We start from the raw sequence: 19605 nt of genomic DNA, 5'->3' as shown, positions 1-19605 counted from the left end.
TGATTTGATATTCTGACCACATAAATTAACCCAGATGATCTTGTATTTTCCCAGAACTCATAGTTCTGATGGAGTGCTTAGAGTTCCAGCTTCTCTTGTTTCTTTCTCTGTATTTCTTTGCTCCTGTCTCCAGTACTGATGATATTGGCTTTTACACCTTTGTTTATAAACCTCTCTGTGGGCTTTAACTGAACCCTTCTCAGTCCCACTTTGGAAACCTCATCACGCTACTAGCGAGTTTCTGTGCAAAGACACTCTTCCCGTCTTGTCTGGGATGTGTCCGACGGCAGTGTCCAAACAACTTTCCATTTTCCTTCCGGCTCCATCCACTCTTGCAGAAGGGGTCCCCACCACCTTGGCTGCCGCCCCACCTGTGTTCTTGATGGCAGAACAGTTCTCCCCGTTGCGTGCAAAAGGCCATCCCACTGAGCTGTAATACTTCCAAACCTCCTTTTTTCACTGGATGCACGGCGCAGCAGATGCAGAGCAGCAGTCTGCCGCAGGAACTCGGCAAATTTCATGGGCCCCACTAGAGCAGCAGAGCAGACAGGGAGGAACAGAATTTTTTTTTTTTTTTTTTTTTAAATTTTATTAAGGTCTTGTCCTTTCTAAAGCAGCTTGTTAGAGCGGTAGTGAGTTATGCTTATAACATCCCATAAACTCTCCATCTCTGGGGTATGGGTGTGCTTGCTCTCTGTGCAGAAACATCTCCGGTGCTCCATGAGGTCCTTCCCCCATTGGTTTGCTGCTTCTGCAGGCACGAGGAAGGCGTTTCAACCTGGCATAGGCACAAGTATTTTTCCTTTGTTTGGAAGGACATTCTGCAAACAGCCATTCTCCCTTTGCCTTTCTGAATGTTTTATTAATAACATCGCATGTTAGGACTTCTCCCATAAACAGTTCTGCATGGAAAACTGTAGAAATATAGGAGATTTTGAATTTAGAACAAAGGCTTCCAAAAGTGCATACTGAGATGTCTGCGGACATTCTGTTGTCAAAAAAAGAGGAAAGAATATTCAGTAATGAAATTAAAGAAAATTGGTCACATGACAAGAATTGATAAAATGACCAGTAAATGTCATCATCTCTAGTACATTTTAATTTCCCAGAATTGCATTTCTCTCATGTATTGACACCTTGTGATTCATATACATATTTGCAGAGCATGCCATTCTGTGGTCTGGCAGCTGTCATGAATCCTTCTCTTTAGAAAAAGGACAGATATGTTTTGGTTTATTGTTGTTACGCCCTTGTTATCTCAGCCATATCTGCCACTGAATTCTATCAACCTTTCTTCTGCTTGTAGAACTTCTGCACTTTATTTTTTTCCTGTGGTAAAGGTGTCGGCTCGATATTCCGACTTTCTTACGGCTGTAAAACTTGCTCATGCCTTTGGAGTAGCAGGTGTTCTGGCACCTGAGATGTTGTGCTGTATTGAAGGGCCAGATGAAATATCCCACCGAAAATGGTTGAAGTAGTTGTTTCTGTGGGTGAAAATTTATTGTGTGCACCCTGTGTAAGGCTGGAATTGAAGAGTTCTGAAGTCATATAGCTTAATAAAAGGATGACAGGGGTTTTTTTGTGAAATATAGATGGTGTTTCCCATGAGTGGTTTAAAACTCAACTGATGTCATAAATACAAAGAGCTAGACTTAAGGACACTATTTCTGATGACCTCTCCTAACACCGTTAAGCTTTTCCCAAGAGTTCAGCATTTAAGAGGTTATATTTGAGCAGAGATTTTTTAGAAGTGCTCTGAAGGTTACCATCCGTCTAAGCCTGTGGGTTTTGTCTATTAGTATCTCGTTTGGGCAATCTTGATCAGCGCAAATAAATCACTGCAGCTTTCTGGTTCCATCTCATCTTTAGAATTTTGGAACGCTACGTCCAAGATCAGATTCCCGGTGCAACGGTCGTGGTGGAATCCATTGGTGCGCGGAGGTTTGGGGATGGCTACTCTGAAGAGGATTACACCAAGTCTGACCTCATGGTCTACGCAATTGACCCACAAACAAACAGAGCTATAATGAGAAACGAACTTTTTAAGTAAGTATATTATTTGTTGCTCTTCCTGTATTTCTGCGGACTCTACCTGAAGCAGTTGGTGCATGCCCCTACATGCCTCCCTACATGCTGGCTGGGGGTTCCCAGCTTTCCTGGGTTCAGTCCACTCCCGTGAGCTGTATGGCCCCAATATGTGTGATCTAGACACGGTCGCTATGAGAGCTTGCAATATACTCGGTCCACCCTGTGGAGGAGCTTCCAGTTCACATTCCTCTGAAGGAATTTACTTTCTATGTACCGAAACTTCTCTGTCATCTCCAAGCAAGGGCTTTGGTGCTCCAGTCGTTGATCTTCAGACTTTCTGCAGTTTCCATTTGAAGCTTGTCTCTTTCTCTTTTCTTTTTTGTGGAAACCAGAGGAGAAGAAAGGGAAGGGGAAGGAGGAGAGGTGGTGTGCACCTAGTCCAAAGCACCGACATCAGGCCGTGCCCTAGGTGTACATCTCCACGCAGGAAATGAGTAAATGAGTAAATTTCCTGCACGAGGAAATGCTCCCGGTGGGCTGAGCAGGCAGATCCACATGGGCCCATGCCTCCAGCTGCTAGAGGCGATGGTGAGCAGCAGTAGACAGGCAGCTTATATTCATAATTTGATGTTGTTTTGCCTTTTCAATTGACTTCCAAATTAGCAGTTAAACTCCAGTGTCACATAAAACATGAGGCAGCTTTGTATTGAGTGGTGATACTCAGAGCATGTTGCCAGTGAGCGGGCGGGCTCTGGTCACAGTAGAGTAGTTTGGTAGGGGGCTTGGGCTTTTGCACCTTAGCAGAGCTCCGTGGGGTATCGCTGGCACGCTACTGCTTTGGGGCCAGCAGTAACTCTGCTCTCTGCCTGCGTAAGAGGAGAAGCCAGAGGGTGCATGGGGAAGGAAATGAAATTAAGGTCGTCTCTTTATATTATTTTTCTGAGTCATCACCAGCGGCAAGTAGGTTCTAAGACGAAATCAGTATCTCATGCACTCAGCTGCCAATGTATCGATATGCCTGGAGAATCATTTTGTTAGAAACTGTATTTTTGTGTTTCAGCATTCTGCATGTGATTCAAAACAAAATGCAAATCATGCTGCTCTTCTGAAGCAGACACTATCTTTTGGAGGTTTTTGCATGTGTTTCACCTTTGTGTTTGCTTTTTATCTCAGTGAAAACTAGACCAGACTGTTCCACGATGGTATAAAGCAGCATGTCAATCAGCAGCCTAAAAACCAAATGGCTGTGAGCCATCTCGGTGGACAGTGACTGAAAAAGGACTTCTCCTGAGCTCTTAATTTAGTACAGACGAATTATAGCATACTAAAGCTCTGCATATATGCAGAGTTTATAGGTTGGAAAAGATCACTGTAATCAGTCTGACCTCGTATAATAAAGACCATAGGAAATCCCAAAATTAATTCTGCTTTAAGCATGTCTTTCAGCAAAGGAACTGCTCAAACTATAACCTTTGTGGTGTTATTGCAGGGTAATTATTTTTACTGTCAAAAATAAGGCCTTTTTTCTTTTTTTTTTTTTAATTTGTCTAGATTCAGTCATAGAGTTTTACTATAACTTTGTGTGCTAGACTGAAGCATCCAATTGATGCTTTTAATTTCTGGTTCCCACCAAGATCTGGGCTTACGATCACATAATCCTTTTAATAATTTTTTTCTTGAGAAGTTCCTTGACCTCTGCACTCTGGGCTGTGTTTTAATTCCTTTAATCACTTACAGTTTTCTCTGAACCTCTTCCAGTCTTCCAGCATCACTTTCTGAACTAGGATAATAAAAATCAGATGCAGTTTAGTAGGGGTAGCGGTTGGCACTACAGCCTCCTTCCTTCTGGTGGCCATGTTTTGTTTGTCGATATCTCCGTGGTCATACAGTCTGATTTCATTCCCAGTTTTATTCAAGAGCAGAAGTGGAAATTAAGGAAGCCAGCAGAAATTCCTGATAGATACCCATTTTCCTTCCTCCCTAAGGAAGAGTGCCAGTAAATCTGTTTGCAGTGCTCCTGTAAGTGACTTGTACCCCAAGCCACTCCCAAAACTAGTCTCAATAAAGTGTACCTTACTGCCTTACACCCAGACTATCTACTGATCCCTCTTTATCATTACTTTTCCTCTTTTACAGTTTGTAAATGCCTTGAAGTCTGTGTTTTCTTCCAGTCACAGCCAGTTTAGAGTGTGGCCAAAGTGGGATGCCATTAGAAATGCCCCAGGTCAAAAGGACATTATTTGGTGCTGTCTAGGTTCAGAAAGTTTGTATGACTTTGATGGCAGTTGAAAACTCCCAACACCCTTTTACTCCCCACTTTGGAAAGCTCTCTGCAAATCTACTATTATTAGTATGATAAAGTGAGCTAGTATCCATGCATGGAGGCAGATAGCTCTTTGAACTCCATAAAAAGAATCTTTTTGTGATGCAGACTCTCTTCATGGTCAGAAAATGTGTCCCGCTTCATTTTGGTGCCCTTTGGAAATATAGGAATGTCTTTTTAGGGGTGTTTGTGTGTACAGTGAAATACACAGAATAGACTTAAGACAGGTTAAAAAGCAGTTTTTCAAATGTGAAGGGAAGGTCATTCATTTGCCTGGTCTGCAAATGTACAGGGTATCAGCTTAGAAGCAACCTCATTAACATGCTCCGTGTGCCTGCATACTCAGCTTGTCTTTTTTTTTTTTTTTTTTTTTTTTTCTCTTTTCTCTCTTCAAAAGCTTTTAAATATTTAAATCAGCAAAATCCCAGGGAATGCTTTCCTGGCTTTAGGGTAGAGGTGAGTAGGTGTCAGCTTACTAAATTAAGGAGAAAAATGAAGTGAGAGTTTTGTAGCTTGACATCTGAAGTTAACAAGTTTTTGCTAGCAAGTGGCGAATCTCAAGAGGTTTGGCTCAGCTCAGGTGCTTACCTAAATCTGAAATTAAGTTCCTTCTGTGACCACCTTTCCTGGAGTTTTGATCTTCAGAGGGACTGCTCAATGTTCTTCCTGCCCCAGTCACAGGACACAGTAGCAATGGTGGTCCCCTCGTTGGGAAGAGATTGCCAAGAGTCACAACCGTCCTTCTGCCAGCCAGGAATCTGCTCCGGATCCTAGCAGAAGAGAGATCAGTAGGAGAAAGGACCATTTACTAAACGGGATATGATGGAATACAGGTTAGAAAGTCAGAAGGAGATGGAGCCCCCTGTTTTAAAAACTTAATTAGCAATAAGGAATATAAATTTAGCCAAGGTATTTTCCAAATGTTCAAAGATTTCATGATGTATACAGGAGAGAGAACCGTACCAACAGCACAGATTTAGCATGTGAATTCCACCGGTCGTGATTTTAACACAACTTACAAAATTATTGTGTATTGGAAGATGCCTGTGGCTTTTCTTAAATGGGCTTTTTTGGAACACCCTGCTGTGTTTCTGCTTATACAACACAGCAGAGGCCCTGACTTTAACAGAGCTTGCGTTAAAGCTGTCACTGTTTGAAAACAATTATCTGTGAAGGTCTTTAAAGGAATGTGGGGGTACGTTGAAGACGGAGTGGAGCGGATGGACCTGTTCCCGTTTGCAGGTGGGATACAGACAGGTCTCGCTGGTGACTCCTCCTGGCTGGGGCTGGCAGCCAGGCACGGGTGGGAGCAGTGCTGGGGTCCCAAAGGTGCTTGGCTTTACAGCTAACGCCTCTCAGCGGCTCGGCAATGTCATGCTCCTGAGCAGCTACAGAGCTGCATGTCTGCAAGAAGTGAATTGCCCCATTAGAGCAATGCTGATATTTGTGGCTCCCCCATCACCTCTGGGAAACGTCGCTCCAGTACGTAGGTGATGTCCAACAGCCATTTATGCAGTGAAGAGATACACAGAGATGCGGGGTGCTCTGTAGGCGCTGGGATAATGCAGATGTGCGCATCAACAGCGCGTGCGCAGACACTGCCTTACCTGCTACCGGGCTGCCTCCCATCCAGAAGTCCCAAGTGGGTAGCCCGATCCCACGTATTTGCATTAAAGCAAAATGTTTGGCTGGAAAAGAGAGACATGATTTAGAAGTCAGGGACATAACAGCCACGCTGTGTTCCTCATTGCCAGCTGGGGAAAACCTGCGTGTGTGTCTTGATACACAGATATTTTTTTTTTTTCCCTATCCCATACTTCGTAAGACTGATATGCAATGAGAGATTCGTACTTTTCCTTAGGGCTGTTACGACTGATTACCTGACATTTTTCTTAATCAGGAATATGTCCGGTTACACCAAAAAATGGATGTGAATAGTAACTGTGCTTTGTTATTTCCTCCCTCTACCACAAAATCCCAAAAGACTTTGAGGCCACTTAGATAATTTTACAGACTGAAATGATCAGCCTCCTTTTTTATCTTTTATGTGAAAGAGGGTTTGATTTATTGGAGCATTAAAAACAGTTGAATCCAGAAAATTTCTCCTGCATATATTAAGTGGAAAATGTCCACCATTAAAAATAAAATACTTACCCTGTCTGAATCTTTTGCACAATGTGTCATGTTTCATTATGGAGTAAATGTGCACGGTTGAGTTACGAACCTGTTAAAATAGGGTTTGTCAAGAAAATGCTAACAGAATTTTAACTGAGAGATTGTTAAAATCTTCCAGAGATTTAATGCTGTTGTACCTGAATGCTTTTGCCAACTCCAAGGACGTGTAGCATGCACCAGTGACATCTAGCGTACAACGAAAGAATGAGAGCTCTGTTACTACTCGGTTTATGTCTTGTGAACCATCATTGCAGGACATAAAGCTGTGAAAAGGGATTTTTACTCAAATCCCCAGAAGATGTTTTGTGGAAGAAAGCAGGGAATTAGTTGTGAATATTAGCAGAGCATGCTAATAAAAAGGGAAATTATTCTTCAAAATGCCTTGGGTTGCTTTTTGTGAGAGTGTGAGACTCAGTGAGCAGCCACCGCTCTTCTTTGAAGTTAGTATCACAAACCAGCACGACTTCATCAGTCAGGCTGAGTTGTTCTGCATGTTAGGAGATCCAGTCACACAGAGCAGAGTGCCTTCTCACCAAAGTTAAAAGAAAAAACAGGGACAAACCATGCTATGAGGGTTTATCTGTGAATTGATTTGAGAGGAAATCAAATGTAAGAAATTAAGACCCTTTTAAGAAATGGTCTTTTAGGAGTGTAATTTCTGTCTCATGACCAGACTAAGGACATGAAAGCTGTTTCAGACTTTCTTTAAACATCTAGAGCTTATATGCAGAAGTCCTTTCAGAATATTTTTTTAGCTGTTGTTTTTTGTTGTTTTGTTTTGGGTTTTTTTATCTAGGCATTTTTCTCTTGCCTTCCTTTCTCCAGGAAAACCACCGTACATGTAAGGGGCTAGGGTTCTGCTCTAGCTAAGAGCCAGCAGGATCCTCCTCCATCCTCCTGGGTGCCTCCTGCTTCCATCTTCACAGCTGGAGCCTACTACTTGGCCCTTGTGAGACAGTCAGTCCTCACTTCAAAAGTGATCCAAGAATTTTTATTTGCCTTTGGAAATTAAAGCCTTGGACAAAATATTTGTTCAAACTCCTAAAGTAAATTTCTTTAACAAACATACTGTTTGCTATCCAAAAATCATCCAATAGAAAATTTTCCATCATATGGGAAATGAGGTCTCTGATCAGGAGTTACGTTTGGCTCCCTGTCTTTAAACTGCCAGTTAGATCAGATACTGAACTACTTCCACCGCGTTTGTTTTTTAGGGACTGTTCCAGTCCTTGGCTTGGTACCGATGTTGTTCCAAGTTCCTCTCGTAGGTGATGCGCAAACGGAAGATGGCCATATTATAGGTTGCAAGCAGTGACAGCAGTGTGTGGTTCCTGGTTACTTAATGCCGTGGGCTTTGCCTAGGACCTAACTCTGTCTTAATAGCATGCCTTGTGGGCGTACCTGAGCCAGTGTTTTTCTGACAGCTCTACAGGTAGCCTGTTGTTCCTGTAATTAGTAATGCTAGCAAAGATTGTTCTGGTATCTGGCAGCGTTTGGAGAACCCCTGAAGTTGAAATTGCAGTTTATTGTAAGCATTTAGTGCTTTTCCTTTCAGAAGAGGTGTGAAACTCCAGAAGAACTGGCCTGTATCTTCTCAAAAAAAGAAAAAGAGGCAGCAGTTTACAGTAATCTCCTGTCTTCTTGTGTGACCTCCAATCTGCCTTTAAGGAATTGAGTGCAGATGATGTAGCATTTTTCTAAAATGTTATTGTTTTCCTTGTTACAATTCTCCTGCATCTCTCAGGAATGTTGCTACAGCTTCCACCCAAAAATTGCCATGATGGAGAGGATGCTATCAGATAGCCTGAAGCCAGAGAATAAACTCCTCAGCACTGTGCCAAATGTTGAGAGGGCACATCCTTCAGCTGCTGTGATGTTCGCTCCCACTGGTGATGAGTTCATCCGATCGTCGTCCCTCTCTGTTTTCCTCTTGCCATCAAACAGGCCGTGCTATAAGAGAAAAGTCTTGCTCAAATAATTCAAGACGTAGTACCAGCACTACACTCTAAGGAAATAGCAGAGACAGGGAGGCTAACTAGACAGCCGATGCAAGAATGCGGTTCAGAATTGATGCACTTGGGGAGAAGCGTGGAGGGGGGTATTAATGAAAGCGTAGTTTTTCCAAATCCCTTTTCTTTTTAATATTGAAAGGGAAGTCAGAAGGGAACAAACTGCAGGTTATACCTCCAGCTGAAAAATTTCCCTAAGAAGCCGAGGAAAGTCCTCTAAAAATTACCTGCTTTTAGAGTAGCACCAAGTTGATCTTTGGGCCAGAGTGGTCTTTAGGGATATGTATGTGGGAGGGTTAGTTAATCCTCTGCAACAGCCCACTGAAGGAAAAAGCACAAAGCCAGCCATTTGCCGTGCTGCTCTCAATGGCCTGGAGAACTTTTTGCCCCTAGAATTTAGGATAAGCTTCAGCTCACCTTTCCTTTTTAGTGTTTCAACTGTGTTCTGGTATTAAGTACCTTGGAGTTATCACTGACATAGGGATTACAGGGAATTACTAATATTCTTAAGCACATGAAGAAGAGGTATGTGCTTTATCAGACCACAGTTATTAACCCAAGTACGGAGTAATTCAAACACAGTTAATGAACTTGGCTGTAATCGTTTTCTTTTGTGACGTTGAAGGTTTCTGGATGGCAAACTGCTGGATATCAATAAAGAATTTCAGCCGTACCTGGGGCAGGGGGGACGCATCCTGGAGATCCGCACCCCAGACGTGGTAGCCAACGTCAAGAAGCAGGCACAAGCCGTCGGCTACACGGAAGGCGCGTTGCTTGCTCTGGCCGTCATAATCATCCTTTGCTGTATGCCAGCTATTTTAATAGTTATGGTCAGCTACAGACAGTAAGTACTCCTCCTCCTTTTTGTGGTAGCAACGCTGTAGTAGGGATGCTACATTTCTTAGCAGAACAGATTTGAAAATTATCCTTCATTGCAAGGAAATTATTGTAGAGGGAAATGTTTTTCATTTCTCTCTCACCACAAGAGTTGGTGAATGCTTGATGTGGGCTATGCATGATAAGAGAAGAGGCACGGGAAGCATATCTTGTTACACGTTCTAAAGTTGGGGTGCAGTGTTTTAAAGAGTAAGTGCTGAAACGCAAGAGCAAAAGCCAGATGTTTGAAACACAAGTGTAGATTAAGAGCTGAATTCCATGCCACACACACACACAAAAAAGTGCTGTTTCAATAAATGAATCAAAAATCAAATTATGTAGGTCAGGCAAAATAAGAGGACTCAAGTTTTTGTGTTTAAATCCTAAAATACTCACAGTTACATTTTTCCCTAGCTGTATGCTTCTTAATTGCAAATGTTTCATGAAGAATTGATTTTGTGTCATTTTAGCACTATCTAAAGCAGCATTACACCAGAGAGAACCTTCTTGATATTTCCACTCACCTCTCGTAGACTCAAGAGGTTTAAGTAATTGGGCTAATACACTAATTAAAGGATCAACATCACTAACAAGTTCCTTTCAACTAAGCCTCTTCAGGTCCACTCATATTTAAAATCAATGCATTTGGACTTAAAGGCTGTGTGTTTATCCTTTAATTTCTTCTCATGAAAGAGTTCTAATTCTATGTGCATGCTCCAAGCACTCCAATTATTACAAAATTAAACTATAAATAATTCTGTGCGTTCTTCCCCGGTAAACGGTTATATTCAACTTCTGTATCTATCAGTCTGTACCTCCATATCTTTCTTATCTTCATTTTAAAATTGATGAACTAGCTGGAATGGAACATGCCCTCATCATGGAAAACCTCTGCTCTGCAGGACCATGTAGGAAGGAATTCCCAGAGCCTGGCTGAATATTTTGTTTATTTTGTTTCTACAACAAAATGCTTTGGCATCTGCTCCCTTCCTTGTGTGGAGGGGAATGAAGTGTGGGTGCCTCTGCAGGCTCCTGCTGCAGTGCTGCATCAGTCCGTGGGAGGAGAGGGCACGGAAGAGCTGCTGTACACGTATTACAGTAAAGCAATTACAGCCTGGATGCTGCAATAGATGTAATGGGGTACAGCACGCCGGGTGAGATTTAAACCGTGCGTTTCTACTTTCTGCACTGCAGTTAGGAGTTAGCAAAGCACCATGTTAGTCATCGTTTAAAAAGTGCATCCTACATGAAAGAACAGCAGCCTGCCCGAGAGCACCTTCCTTACTGACACAGGGAAAACGGCCAAGGGTAGCCGTTTCTCGATGGTTCCTGCACGTTCCTTGGATTACATTTACATCCCAGTTTCTCCGAACAATTTAGATCAAAGGAAAAAGTCCTTTTAAAGGAGTTTGAAAGAGCTTGACAAACTTCTGCACCATTGAGGTGGCAAAGCTGCTTTACCTCTCCCAAAATTGTATATAAAATTTGCTCCCAGTGAAACACTACTGAACTGGTTCAAACTACAATTAGTTTGTTGTTATCTGAATTGCTTGTTTCTTTAAGAAATCTAATAGCACTGTTCTTCCTTGACATCTGTTAGATTATCAAGAGATGATCAGTCTCGTTCAAGAGCTTGAAGGAATCTGCCCAGCTTCATAAAAAAGCCACAAAAATTGTTGTCTAGAAGTATGACTTCGAGTTGGATTTATAGCAGACCAATGTGAATAAACTATACTTTTATGAAAAATGCATCACTGAAGAGTGCCAAAGAAAATGAAAGGAATTGTAGTGTTAATAACAACACCAAAAGCTATCGTGAGCCTTTTTTCTCCTTTTCAAAGGAGGTTTCATATTTTTCCTGATACCATTCTGGCCAAGTAGGTGCTCCAGTCTGCCACTGAGCGTAGAGATTACAGCAGGATAGAGGTAACGGTCGTACTCACAGCACGTATCACGGGAATGTTAAGATTTTCTCACTGTTAAAACTTTTTAGGTGCTGTAGGTCCATTTTTCATTGCTTTCCAGATCAGTGATCAGCCTACTAAATTTTGCAGAAAGACTAGTTACGGAAGACTCATTTCATTTATAAAATCATCACTGTTAAAGAGCAGCTCAGTGCTTACATTTATAACTTATAAACAAGCCAGAAACTATTGTTATTCTTTTCTGTTAAATAGTGTCTTTGAAATACACTATCCACTACAACCCCACAAGGTAACTATAAATAATGATTAGTTACTAATCACAAAAGACTAGTGTCTTCTAAGTAGCAACTAGAAATAATACACCTTCACTATCAAAGATGTTTTCAGTAGCATTCTTGAAACGTGTTAAAATGAGAAAACAGTTATAAAAATGCATCCCTAGTAGTCCACCTCTTAAAGAAATATCCTGAGGTATATTCACATTGTCATGCTCTTTTTTGTGTGTGTGTGCAAGTGTGGCAGGGAGTTCTGTTTTCTGTAAGCCCAAAGCAGTTTTCCCTGCTGTAATTCATGTTTATGCTGACTGCAACATTGTTTCGAGAGTATCACAATTAATAGCTAAAACTGTTCAGCTCTGGAAATTGTGATTCTTTAAACATGTCATTAATTCTGTAATTTTATGTGTGGAATAATTAAGTAGCATCTAGTTTATTATTCCTATTCGGTTCGCTGTTTAGGACAACTGTTGCAAACAAAATTAATTTAACCTTCCTTTTTATCTTTTTATCTTTTTTTTTGCATAACAAAACAGATTCAAAGAGTAAGTACTTATTTTCAGCTTTGTTTCTACCAGCTTGCATAGGAATACTGACAGCCTGCCAGTCTTTATTTTTAAGAAGGGGTACTTGACATTCAGTAAGAGTTACTTCCTGTGCTCTGACTTGCTCCTGAACACAAGGTTGAAAGTTACTTCTGCGTATGTGATTATTGCACGCTAGCACACATTAAAGATACTGTGGTTCAGGACACCGCCTCTTTCCTGCAGAGAAAAAAGTAAATATTTCCATGTGCATGCTGTTGCTCAGGCAAGCGCATGTCAGAGACTTCCCTGGGAAGGGTCAGGTATCAACCAAAACCAAGGCAGGGTAGATCAGTCATGTCACCTCGGTGGCATTCACCCAGTTACACACGTGAGGGACCACAGGCTTTGGTTTCTAGATAGAAAACAGAAATTTGTTTCATAGTCAATTTACCCATTAAAAAAATGTAGTTTTTTCAGGAAAACTGTTCATTGAGACAGAAATTTCTCGTCCAACGAGAGCAGTGTCAAAGCTAGCACATACATTCTTTCCTGGGAAATAACCTGCTGTGTCAGTGGCCAGCTGCTGGTCGGGGAGGAGCTTTGGGATTCCACCAACAGATAACAAAGAACTGAAAAAGCCAGGAAAAGATTATCGCGTTACTGCTTTTCTTTGAAGAAGACAAAATGCAGGGATGTTTTGAAAACCACAGGGAAAAGCACAGAGAACTTTACATCTCGGCTTATGTTGGGGTACAGACTGTTTCTAACGAGTACTTCTTCCCTACATGGCTTACCAAAGGCGACAGGCTGAGTGTGCAAAGACTGCAAGAATCCAGATGGCTTTACCAGCAGGCAAACCAGCAAGCACCGCTGCCAATAACCTCTATGAAGAGCTTGGCGACAGCACTATGTAAGTATTCCTTGTCATACATCAATAAAATTGCTCTTGACCGAAGCCATGATTCACTTTCCAGGGATATCACTTTGTACAGTCTATGTCAGAAAGGCTTTTCTTCCTGAAGGGGTCTTTCCCCAGCTGCTTGGGGTTCTCAGACATCCAGAAAATAAATAGGACGACTCTGTAAGGAGAGAAAAAACAATTTAACCTGCTAATGGGGATTTCTTTTCATGCGTGGGGGAGCCTTTAACAGGTTTTAGGTTGGCAAAAAGCAGGGTGTAACCAGGTGATTTTTTCTAGAGCAAGAGCTTACCACAGGCCATTGCCACCAGGGTGAGCCAGGACTGGGCTCCTTCAGTGCCATTGCAAATCCAGGCCAGCACGGCATGTTTTTCAAAGCTGTTGACTAAACACCTCCAGTGAAACCACTGCCCCAAGTCCCCGTTTGCTATAGTAAGAAATACTCTGTTGGGTATAGTGGTGTGCTCTAAATTTGAAACTGGATATTGAAATTAAAGATAAGGGAACTATCAAAATAGAGAAACCACTGGCAGTTCGATGAATATATCTGTTGCCTATTATATGCTTGTAAAATAATATTGCACAGATGCCTACCTTTTCATGCTTCTGTAAATCTGAAGTTTATGGACTCCAACAACAATTTAACTCTCAGTATGAAAATACTGCAGTGGAGAATAGCCAATTAATATTTTATCATATGGGGGGGAGGTGTTGATAAGCTTGCCACACTTACTCATCTATGTTTATATTTTAAAACCAAATAACGCTGAAGAGCATAGCATTAATAATATGTTTGGAGGCAGGTAGAGAGCGAGCTGCTGGTGTTGTTGCAGATTGCCCAACTTCTGCTCTATTTTCAGTCATTATTTGTTGCGCTCAGAAAGTTGAAATTTCCCAGATGCCGTGATTGAGTTTACATGGTGTTGAGGAGGCATGACAGAGCATATCACTGCTGCTTTACCTCTTGGCCATCTGAATGCAGTCTCTGCCTTTGAAATAATTCCAGAGCTTGAGCTTTTCTGCGTAAATAGAGGAGCTATACTTGAAGGAAGACTAGCTTCTCCTAACGGCTGAATTTCCTCCCATGCCTTTTGCCTTTGTGAAGCGTTACTGCTTGGGCAGGAAGGTTCGGTAGTAGCATGGAGTCGCGTTTTTGAGAGTGAGCACTTCTGCTTGTGAACCACATGAGATGACATCTGTAGTTACACACACAGTTGAGGTGCCCTGCTGGGTACATTCCTGCTTCTAAACTTCTTTTAACTAAATCTCTACTGGAATGAATGGTTCACTTCTACTAGTTTTACTGGCACTGATACAAACCTGATTATCTGTGGGAACTGGATATCCCAATGGATGACTCTGCATTTTGCACCACCAAGTACCTTACGCTAACCCCAGAAGAAGCCTCGTTGTGCTGCGGTTTTACCTGCAAAGATGATTTTTTTTTTTTTTAATGGGTTAGTACTGCAACATTTACTGCAAATTTACAGATTTGTGGTATTGACTTTGAGGCCTAGATTGGAGTTCATTTTGATGAAAAATAGTACTCGTTGCACCAAAAAAAGATGCCATATTTGCAATATTTTCTTTCAGATGTCTTTGCATGCAGCTAGGATGTACTCATACCCATCATGTTAAGGAACAGATTAAACACAAACTAGTAAAAATCTTTACCAGATAAATGAAAACCCTCAGGATCTAAAAGAAAATAACATGCTTCAATAAAGATAATATGCGTCAATAAAAATAATTACAAATTATCTTCTTTTTTTTTTTTTGGTCAAATATTTGATTTCAAGGCACTGGTATACCTTAGGAAATTACTGCTTGGGAATACCTTTTATTAACATTTTTCATGAATTTTAGTACAATATTTCCTGTCTTTAGTTGTCCTAAGACTGTCATCTTTCATTTGCAGTGCTGTCTTGTGTCTTGTTTTCTTAATTTGGTGTTTATAGCAAATGAAGTGGAACTAAGCTCTTTAGTTTTAAATCTGCCTTGTCTCATAATTTTCATTTTTCTCTGTCTTTGGATACATAGGCATCAGTAAGTAAGCTCATTTCATTGTCTTAATATTTGTAGTTAGTAGAAACGCTAGTTAATTTTCCTTTCCGTAATTGCCATTAAACCTTGCAATCTGAAACTCATATTTTATTTGTCCATTCATCAAGTACAGGAAAGACATTTACTGTGAAGTTTCAATACTTCGATGCTTCTTTATCCTTTTCTTGGAAGTAGAGATGAAGTGTGATTACTGAACTTGAATAGTATTATTTCTAAAGCCAAACAGTCCTACTACCTGCAAAACCCAATCAAAACCAACACTGAGGCGTTGCTTTCAGTTTGTGGACTTCAGATCTCACAATTGGATGCAGGCCAAATCTTTCTTGTCTGCTCTTCACAATTCCTTGCAAGGCAGGTACTTTTCTTTCAATTTACAGAAACGTGCTTCAGACTGGTGAGCTGATGTTTCTCATTGATTAAAATCCCTGTACATAACCAGAAAAAGATTGCTGGATAACCTCAGCCTTGAGAGGCGTCATGTGAAGCGAGGAAGGAACTGAGAAGCTTTTGAAATAATCTGTTCCAGTAGCATAAAGGTGATGTCATCCTGCATGAGCTTTCTACTGGAGGGTTTCCTTCAAGTTCAGAATCATTTCTTTCTCTCGCCTCTAAATAGACTGAGGGTGCTTGACCAACCTCAAAGTATGCCACTTTAGAATAAAGAAATAGTTTAGTATTAGTGTGAAGGCAGTTATTTTTCAGACTGTTACATTCTGCCTGAAGGCAAGCCTTAGGCATACCATTTTTTGGAGAACCGCAGTGCTCGGGGAGAGTTTCTTCACCGGTATAACCCTTCATGGCTTTGCTGGGCGTTACAACCGGGAGAGCCGTCCATGCCTCTACTCTGTGCAGTGATTCTTCTCATCGGTCCTCTCGGGTCCCTGCGACCATTGGGAAGCTGTAGGTTCTCTGTGTGGGTGATCTCCCAGTCACAACTAGAAACAGAAGTTAAGAAGCAATTCAGTTACACTGCTAAATACAGGCCCTTAGGGGACTTTTACATATTAAATAACTTAGAGGAGATTTAGTATCTCTTAATTAACTCCTATCCAGTATCTAGTTATTTAAAGTTCTCTCCCAGTTTTGCTAGGGAATATTTAACCACCAGAGGTTAACTGCCATTCATTTAATTTGGTAATGCTTTCTGAGATATGAACAAACACCACCAAAGAAGAGGGAGCAATCTGACCAAGAGGTCTAAAACTTCATCTTCCAGCAATCACGTAGTCGTGTGAAATGTAATTTTCCCCATTCCTTTTGTTAATAAAGCCAAACCCTTTTTTATCTAAATTCTAAAGAATATGACTCAAATATTGTTAGAGAAAAGACTTAGAATTTGTAACTTAGAAGGTTTTGTGAAAACACTGGACAGCTCTAAGTTGCTAAAAATCATTTTATGTGGTATTTTTGACTTTGTGTGTAGAAGTCATTGGTGCTCATGCTATACTGCAGTTGGTTAACTGCGGGAAAGAGGAAGGTTTTAAAAGTATGGCATTCAAAACACGGAGTACCAGCATTAGGCAGAGGCAGTGAAGCTAGAAGTGAATTGTACAAAAGGGGAATGCAATCTTTATACCCCCATTTCTACCATAATCTCCCCTTATACCATCATATTCTCACCACAGCCTGTCTTACAGATAAATTTAATATTTCAGAGAGCTTTTTAGAATAGGTGCCCTTTTTAAGACTGATTTTTGGTGGGGTTTTTTGGTGGGTTTGTTGGATTTTTTTTGCATCCCCATGCTAGACAGCACATCTGTTCAGTTACAATAAATTTGTATATGGCAATGATGGAAATGCATTTTGATTCGGTCTCATTGCTGACGAGGGTAATCTTCTCTTTGAAAGGATAAGGTTTTGGTTTTAGATCGATCTCATGCTAGACAGTATCTTAAATTTGTCACAGGTTGGGGGGAAATAAGTTTATTTTCAGGCTCAGGTAAGCATTATTTAAAAGAGGGCTCTAAGGGCATGCTTTTCTAGCTGGCAGTTTGGAGATACTGAAGATACTGTTTATCTTAAAATCTGCTCAGAAGTTTGTGGTATTAAAAATATTTGATGAAGGCACGTTAACAAGGCACTCGGAGGTGGTAGATGAATTCTTTACTGTTAGAGTGGTGAGGTACTGGAACAGGTTGCCCAGAGAGGTTGTGGAGGCCCCATCCCTGGAAGTGTTTAAGACCAGGTTGGATGGGGCTTTGGGCAACGTGGTCTAGTGGAGGGTGTCCCTGCCCATGGCAGGGGGGTTGGAACTAGATGAGCTTTAAGGTCCCTTCCAACCCAAACCATTCTACAATTCTATGAATTCCAGAAAACGGTGAGACATCCTACTTTTGGGGTAGAAATTCAACATAATCTAGCTGCAGGGCCCTTTCACTTGGATTAATGTGGTGTGGAGATGAAATTCATACACATAGTGATACTTCGGAGTCAGTATGTGTATCGTAAATGCAAGCACCTAATCGTACAGGTGTTCTATAGAATAGCAGAGTTCTGATGCACAACTCTTATAGAATACATTTAACTTAAAGATTCCTGTGAATATTGTGTGTTAGCTGTGTGCAGTATGGCTCAGTGCCACTGCCATTTGAACGATGGAGACACAATTATACATATGTACAATATACATACCATGATTCCGTTTTCTCCTAGAGAAACTATCACATAACTACGTAGCATTGATGTTTTCTGTCGCTGGGGAGATAGGGTACAGAATTGACTGATACTTCTGAAATCTAAGGGTCTTTTTCAGAGGTTAACTTGTTTTTGAACTTGCTGAGTAGCTGAAACTTGCTTTGATTTTTCTTCCTCCTCAAGTCTTTCTCCCCTAAAGAAGATGTAAAAGTAAATGTCTTGCCCAGTAGTCTAGTAAATGTGGTCTTTCTGTTGGATAGTAGTAGTTTGCTAGAAGTAATTTAATGGCTCTGATTCATATCATGAATTCTTTTTTTTCTCTCATAAGTATCTATGTCCATGCATGTTTCCTCACATGTGATTATCTTCTTTTCTTTCAAGTCTTTTTCTTCTCTACCATTTCCAACAAAGCAGGGGAAAAAAGTCAGTCTTAGAAGAAGGAGACCGTCAGAGAGTTATAAGCAGCTTTGCTTCCCGTGCTATTGAGGCTCACAAGCAATCTAATATCAATGGATCATTGAACAATAACCTCCCCAAATCTTCAAGTAACATTACTTTTTTGTCTGATGAGAACCCATTAACTACTCAAAACCCTTTGTATGTGGAAGGTGTCACTCAAAGTCCCACTGCTGCTGGGTTTCTACGGAAAAGAAATGATACTCTAGATACTCTGTCTCCTTCAAGACTAGTCTTGAGAGACGCCTCCTTGGGAGGCAGTCACCGTGCATGGACGGTGCCAGCTCACGTTACGAAGAGACGCACGCCTGGTTCTCCGAGCAGGCCAGTTATCATGGACCCCATTCAGTGGCAACAGGAGAGGCTCAAAGCAGAGAATGAAGGAACTGAAAATCAACATAGCAGTATTGATATAAGCAGTCCACTGTTTCAAAAAATAAGTGGCCCCAAGTTAACTGTAAAAGAGAAGGCAAGACAGTTTGAGCAGCAGGCTTTGCAGGAAATGAAGCAAGTGAAATCTCCTGATGTGAAATCCATCCGATCACCAACACACAGCATCTGTTTCCAAGGAGAGAATGTGCTAGAGCAGTCTCCTAAAAGCGTGGTTGCTTCTCCTTGCCTTCGCTCTTCTCCTCTGTCCTCTCCAACACCTTGTGCTGAAGTCGCTGAACCGGAGGCCTCCGTGGTCCCCTCTGTAATCATCACTCACCACGACTACCCTGAAGAACTTTCTCCTCCACCAACTCGCAAACCAACTCCTCCGTCGTTTAGGATAAAGAAACCAGTTTGCCAAAGTTTTCTAGCTCCTCAGACCAAAGAAGTTCTAGAAAGCATTCCAGATCCGCCTAAAATCCCCCCACCCCCACCTCCACTGCTGCCGCCACCACCACCTCCATCCCCTCCTCAGTTGCCACCCCATCCTCCGCCTCTGCCTGCGGTTTCTCTTTCTTCTTCTTCCTCATCTCCTCTTAGCACCCAGCACTTCTCCCCTGCCAAGCATTCAAAATCCCCTGCCAAACAGCCAGCTGTACCACCACCGGCCACCATGCCAGAGCTTCCTCCCCGTAGGGAGCTGAAAGGTATTCTGAAAAACATTCAGAATTTAGCAGCGATCGAAAAGTCTGTGGCCAACATGTACAGCCAAATAGACAAAAACCACGTCCTGCCCAAGCACGTTTCTAAGCTCAAACCGGTTGCAACACCAGAGCTGCCAACTCCAGAAGCTGTGGCTGAGCACAACCAGCAGAACGGCAGCCTGAGCTGTGTTGTGGAGGAGCTTGAGAAACGCTTTCCGTCTCAGTCGACAGCACTGTAATATTTACGGTTGGATGTTTTCTGCATGTACCATTTTGAGTGAGGTGACTCTAATGCAGCACATGGTATCTGCCTCAGAC

General features: G+C 41.6%; 1 protein-coding gene and 1 long non-coding RNA gene across 6 annotated transcripts in view; one reads left to right on the top strand and one right to left on the bottom strand.

Annotated features, from left to right (window-relative positions):
* The window catches only part of PCDH15 (protocadherin related 15), an 872980-nt gene that overhangs the window by 839412 nt on the left and 13963 nt on the right, over positions 1 to 19605 (top strand). For all 5 annotated transcript variants that reach the window (XM_075759010.1, XM_075759011.1, XM_075759007.1 and 2 more), the window contains 3 exons: positions 1870 to 2046; positions 9161 to 9379; positions 12938 to 13048. In XM_075759010.1, coding sequence (XP_075615125.1) covers positions 1870 to 2046; positions 9161 to 9379; positions 12938 to 13048 — 507 coding nt within the window. The remainder of the gene's footprint in view (positions 1 to 1869; positions 2047 to 9160; positions 9380 to 12937; positions 13049 to 19605) is intronic.
* LOC142602513 (uncharacterized) lies at positions 4945 to 6764 on the bottom strand. The gene is made up of 3 exons (XR_012836256.1): positions 6664 to 6764; positions 6506 to 6575; positions 4945 to 5121 (listed from the first exon to the last, which is right to left on the bottom strand). It is a non-coding gene; the product is annotated as an uncharacterized LOC142602513 (long non-coding RNA).

Source organism: Balearica regulorum, chromosome 7 (genome assembly GCF_011004875.1).
Source record: "Balearica regulorum gibbericeps isolate bBalReg1 chromosome 7, bBalReg1.pri, whole genome shotgun sequence".
Taxonomy (NCBI): domain Eukaryota; kingdom Metazoa; phylum Chordata; class Aves; order Gruiformes; family Gruidae; genus Balearica; species Balearica regulorum.
The sequence above is the reverse complement of the archived record's forward strand: the minus strand, read 5'-3'. Positions and strand labels throughout refer to the sequence as shown.